Source organism: Phoca vitulina, unplaced genomic scaffold (genome assembly GCF_004348235.1).
Source record: "Phoca vitulina isolate PV1807 unplaced genomic scaffold, GSC_HSeal_1.0 scaffold5, whole genome shotgun sequence".
NCBI classification, from domain to species: Eukaryota; Metazoa; Chordata; class Mammalia; order Carnivora; family Phocidae; genus Phoca; species Phoca vitulina.
The window spans coordinates 11,656,929-11,663,168 of record NW_022589708.1 but is presented as its reverse complement, the minus strand read 5'-3'; the positions used below and the strand labels follow the sequence as shown (position 1 = coordinate 11,663,168).

The 6,240-nt window shown below is 37.9% G+C and overlaps 1 protein-coding gene across 1 annotated transcript in view; it reads left to right on the top strand.

Moving 5' to 3' along the window:
- The window catches only part of TM9SF2 (transmembrane 9 superfamily member 2), a 58,014-nt gene that overhangs the window by 13,926 nt on the left and 37,848 nt on the right, over positions 1-6,240 (top strand). The window contains exon 3 of the mRNA XM_032402690.1: positions 1,560-1,653. Within this exon, the coding sequence (XP_032258581.1) occupies positions 1,560-1,653 (94 nt within the window). The remainder of the gene's footprint in view (positions 1-1,559; positions 1,654-6,240) is intronic.

The following is a 6,240-nucleotide window of genomic DNA, read 5'->3' as shown; positions in this document are numbered from 1 at the left end:
TTTTTTTTTTTTTTTTAAGATTTATTTATTTCTTTTAGAGAGAGCATGAGCATGAGCGGGAGGGGCAGAGGGAAAGGGAGAGAGAATCCCAAGCAGACTTTGTGCTGAGTGTGGAGCCGGACACGGGGCTTGATCCCACAACCCTGAGACCGGGACCTGAGCCAAAACCAAGAGTCGGACACTTAACCAACTGTGCCACCTAGGTGCCCCTCTTTTTTTTTTTTTTTTTTTTTTTTTTAAAGTAAGCTATCACCCAGTGTGGGGCTTGAACTCAGGACCCTGAGGAGAGATCAAGAGTCTCATGCTCTACCAACTGAGCCAGCCAGGTGCCCCTGTTTATTATTTCTTTGTACAGATTGTGTAGAGTCATGTATGATTTGTTTCACTAATTCTTTGTCTATGAACGTTTGGTTATTTTCATTTTTTGATATTATGAAAAATGCTGCCTAAATTTGCTTTATTCATTTGACCACTATATACCATATTAAGTATAAAGCATAGTTCTTAAATTTTAGTTGGCTTCTAAGTTTCTGTGGTATCTAAAAGTTTTAAAAGAAAATAGGTGTTTTCTGTAGAGAAAAGCACACACCAAAAAGTAAGACTATCCTATAAGAATCCATATGCCTAAATATGTATAAGAAGAGAGTATAACATTCATGAATGCATGGACCATCATTTATGTAACTATTAGAGACATAAATGCTCTAGTTTTTGTTTCTTTTGTTTTGTTAAATAAATGTATCTCCTTATTCTTTGTGGCTATTCCTGGGAAAACTCAGTGATCTCTTACATCCAGTACATGGAAAGTCTTCATTTGAGGATTTCCCAGCCCTAGTTTTTTATTACCTGAGATTCATCTTTCTCTTAGTAATCTAATCTGTAGCCATCACTGCATGGGTCTCAAATACTCCCATATCATTCCAAAATGAACACAGAACTGTTCTTTAATCTTCTGTAGCAAAGCTGAAATTTGGCTGTAATGTTTAAAGAAAACTTTATTAAAATCTGGTTAATAACACAAGGGAATTACGGAGAAGCTTGCAACTGACTGATTATGGCTTCTCCACAGTTTCATGTTCTCTAGAGTCTGTCTCGCCGTGCTTCTCATGTTGGGATGTGTTGGCCAGTGTATTGGGATGAGGCAGAAACCCAGGAACTTTGACACATCTTCCTGAAATGTCATTATTATGTAAAACTTTGGATTAGGAAGTTACAACAAAAGGAGATAAGTTAGCAAAATTCACTTGAAAAATAAGGATGTAAATAATTTTATCATTGGAATGAACAAAAATAATGTGTCAATTTTTTAAATTCTATAATTTACATCTTCAAAAAGATAGTTAGACATCAAAGTATTCTCAGGCCTAATTTTCTGATGTTTTGGTTTTTTGGGGGGGAAATGTACATGGGACTTGGAGTGTAACTTTCTTATTCTTTGACTAGAGCTACTGGAATATCAGTACTTAATCTGCCCTCTAGATTGGCTAGGAGTTTGATATTTCATTGTTTCCTTTTATGTGTAAAAGCTTAAATACTCTTCCCCCCCCCCCCCCCCCCAGGTTTGATTTTTGCCAAGCATCAGAAGGAAAACGCCCATCTGAAAATCTTGGTCAGGTATTATTCGGGGAAAGAATTGAACCTTCACCATATAAGGTTTGTATTCAGTGTTATATAGAAGTTATTTAGTTGCTTCTTTCTCTTTCTTTCATTCCTTTGTTTTTTCTTTCTTTTTTTTTTTTTCCCTTCTTTTTTTTCCTACAGAAAAGCCTGAGGTAACTTAGCTCTCATAGCTAAGGAGGATTTCATTTCTCTTTTACCTCTGGAAATAATTTTTTAAACTCATAGTTTGGAAGGGTCCCTCTCCTCACGATATGTCATGGATAAGTTTGTCTTAATGCACATTCATATACCAGTATTATAAATGATAAGAATAGTACTCCAACACCCTACCTCACCTTCAGAGGGACCAGAAACCTATCCTTCAGTCATGAAAAGTGGCCCAGCAGCTCCTCATTTACTTCCCCCCTTTGGGAACAGTATTCATACGTATTATATATATTGCCTCTTAGCAAATACAGCACTACTTGGGCTCCCCCATTGGGTTTTGGGAAAGCTAACCTTTCTCTTTTGACCATTGAAAGTATATTTGGAATGTTCTCAGTACATTTTTAGGACATCAGTTCAACCAAATTCAGCACAATATGAGAGATTCTCTTCAATATATGTACTTCATCATCATCCAGAATTATTCTACCTTTTAAATCTCTTAACACTTAAGCCTGTTTTCCTTCCACATTGCACGGTCTCCTGTTCATTTTTTTTAATTAACATATAATGTATTATTTGTTTCAGGGGTACAGGTCTGCCCCTCTTCATTTTATATCTGCTCTCCTGCTACACAAAGAATAATACTCTCTTTTACAAAAATTAAACTTGTTTATAATAACAGTGTACCGCCATATAAAAACTTAAATGGTATAGAATAATATAAAGTGAAAAGCAAGACTATCTTTCCCCCAGTTTCACATCACAGTTTTTTGTTAATCTTTCCTGAAATTTTCCATGCACTTACAAGCACATATAAATAAAATTAGATTTACTTATTTATGGTTTAACATATTATTCTGCACTGTGCATTTTTCCTTTAACTCTCTACTTTGGGCATCTGTCTACATGAACACATTTGTTTTAATCACTGTAACTTGACTCCCAAATTTTATTCCCCAGCCTAATCCTTCCCACAGAGTCTCATCCTTGTCTTCTGTGACTTAGACCCTATGGTTAGCTGCCTTCTCTGCTTTCTCACTAAACACTGCCATCTATTTTTCTTGGCACTTCATTGCACTGAGCATCTGTCCAGCAAATCCGCACACCTAGAGTGGTCCCACTACCCATCTTAGTCCCTCTAGCAGTGTACTGCACTGTGAAGCACTGGGAAAAGACACAGAGTTTGCTAGTTTAATCCACATAATTGTACAAGTTTATAGTTTTCAACCATAAGTCCTCTTAAAATACTGCAATTTAAAATTTTCTACCCTAAAGATACCAGTAATTTAAAATTTTTTTCAAAGACGGGTGCCTGGGTGGCTCATTCGGTTAAGCATTTGCCTTGGGCTTAGGTCATAGTCCCACATTGGGCTCCCTGCAGGCAGTCTGCTTCTCTCTCTGACCCTCACCCTGCTTGTACTCTCTCTCTCTCTCTCTTGCTTTCTCTCTCTCTCCCTCGCTTTCTCTCTCGCTCGCTCTCACTCAAATAAATAAATAAAAACTTTAATTTTTTTTTTTTTTTTTATTTTCAAAGACCGATTTGAAGGCATATGGGATGAGGTTACTGGGGAGAAAAGGCACTCAAAGTGTATAGACATGGGTGTTACTGAACAGGGCAAACATATTAATTACCTATCATCTTAATTGTGTATCACTCCCTGATGTGATATTTTGAAAGATTACTTTGGAAGTTATTGCATTGCTTTTATAGGAGAGGGTGATTTTCAGGCAGATTTATTAAATTATACAATCAACTTAAGATATTCCTGTGGTGTCTCAGCCCCAACATTCTGTTCAGTGATGCCTTCACCTTGAGAAATGATGGAAGAGAAGAGTATCAATAACATCTTCAGTGAACTTGAGGGACAGCAGGAGTTTCTTGCAGTAGACAGCCCATAGCAGATTGCAGATAAACAGAGGGAAGACCAATAAAATATTCAAAGCCCTGGAGAAGTTTTGTCCCTTTGGGGTAGAATTTAAAGGCAAATTACTTCCATGGTAGGCTTCCATCCAGGGTATATTTATTTACAGGGAAAGACAGCCTTACTTATACAAAGGACCCTTCTTTTAGGGCTACTACTTTGCAGATTTAATTGTGAATCAGGAGTTGAGGTAAAATAGGAGGACAGGAGTGCTTCAAAATGAAGAAGGATGTACATCTCATATTTTCTATGAGTTTCCTAGAATTTTTTAAGATCAAGATTAAATCTTTAAGTCCCAACCTTAAAGTGACAGAGCAGGCATTTCTTAAGACCAAGGCATATAGGTAAACAGAAATATGGGGCTGAGAGATTAGATTTGTCCAAGCCAGCCATAAATGTACTGGCCCATATTTTTTTTAAAAAAAGGTTTTATTTATTAGAGAGAGAGAGTGAGAAACAGCATGAGAGGGGAGGGGGTCAGAGGGAGAAGCAGGCTCCCTGCTCAATGTGGGACTCGATCCCAGGACTCCAGGATCATGACCTGAGCCGAAGGCAGTCGCTTAACCAGCTGAGCCACCCAGGCACCCAGACCCATATTTTTCAGTATTGATTCAGTATTGATTCTTTGTCCTTTATTTTCACTGAATTTTGCCTTATTTTAGATCTGCAGTAAAAACAATAGAAAAACCAGAAACAAAACAAAACCCCAAAGCTGCTTTGCTATCTTTTATTTATGAATTCTGTTGAGGTCGGAAAAACAGCAGTGCCAGGTTGTGTGTGTTATGTGAAGCTGGAGCCACATTTCATCCCAAATCTAACCAATCATATTCATTCATTTACTCAGTTAACATGTTTGTGCCAGGCATTGTGGTAGGTGTGGCATACAGCAGAGACCAGAGACAAAAATCTCTGCCCTCGTGGATCTTATATTCTGATGAGGAGAAGGAAACAAAATGAATTACTAAAATACATAGTGTATCAGTTGCTGATGGAAAAACTATCAAAAAATAAATCAGGGAAGGTGGATGGAGAATTGGCAATTTTAAATGGGCCAGTGAAAGTCTTGCTGAGAAGGTGATATTTGAGCAAAAGACCTGAAGCAAGCAAGGGAGTGAGCCACGTGAATATCTGGGAAAATGTTCACTGTGAAGAAAGCAGCAAATGCAATGGTCTTAAGGTGTCAGCTTGCCTGGTGTGCTCAAGGTACAGAAAAAAGTTGGTGTGACTTGAGCAAATGAGCAAGATAGAGAATAGCAGGAAATGAGGGCAAAGAAGCAGTGGGACCAAATCACATAGTAACTCATAGGCCACTGTAAAGACTTTGGCCTGTATATCTGAGCAAGATGGTTAGCACTGAAGGGTTTTGAGTAGGTTTAGATTATAATAGGATCACTAACTAGGGCTCCTGTGTTGAGGATGGACCATGGGAGAAAGAGCAAGGAGAGAAGAGGGGAGACCGGTTAGGAGGATCTCAAAATCATTGAGATATGTATGACCTGAGAGTAGCTCAGACCATGGGGTAGACAGGTAGGTGTTGTGAAGTGGTCAAAATCTCAGAAACTGGTTACATTTTGAAGGTGAGGTAAGCGCAACAGAATTTGCTGAGGGATAGGATGTGGGGTGTGGGATGTGAACTTTCTGTTTTCTAGAATGGGACAGTCTCTGGGAAGAGCAGGTTTGGGGGGGAATGGGAAATTAGGCATCTAATTAAGGATGTGAAATAAACACTTGAATATATGTGTCTGGAATTTGGAGGAGGGGTTCAGGCTAGATCTATACCTTTGAGAATCATCATTAGTGTATAAATGGTATTTAAAGCCAGGAATTGATGAGATCCCCAAGGGGGAGTGGGTATAGATAATGTAAGAGAAGGATTCCAAGGATTGAGCCTTGGGGCACTTGGTGTTACTAGGTCACAAGATGAAGATTCCGAAAAGGAGACTACCTCAAAGTTGGGAGGATTACATGAGTTAATAAATGTTTATTATTATGATTAAACATCCTCTCTAGTTTTGCTATTTTCCTTCACAATTGAACACACAGTTGACTTGCCTAAACCCAGTAAGCATTGGATTGATTTGCCACTCTCCATATAACTAGTAATGTCTCTCTCTGCTTAATTTAAATTTGACACCTATCCCTCTGATTCCTTAGTATGTGTACTTTTTTTTTCATTTTCCTCTCTTTAAAAAGGTACCTACAAGATGCATGTAAGGTTAAGAATATTAAATAATTGTACAGACATTGCTACATTTACAGAAGTAGCAATGCACCAAAACTAAACTCTTGGCTGACAGGTGGCAGCAGTGGGCTACCCTTAAAGCATTTGCTTGTCAGCTGATGCACAGAAACCTGTTTAGGTGTTTTAATAATGTACAAAACAATGGACTACTTAAAAGTGAAACATATGCAAGTTTTTTTTAACCACCTGTAATAAAGTTTGAGTGTATGGAATGGTATACAATTATGGACTATAGTTAGTTTATAAAGTAAATTATAGCCTTTAGAGAACTAGGAAATACATTTTTAAAATGAAGCCGTAAATGGATCC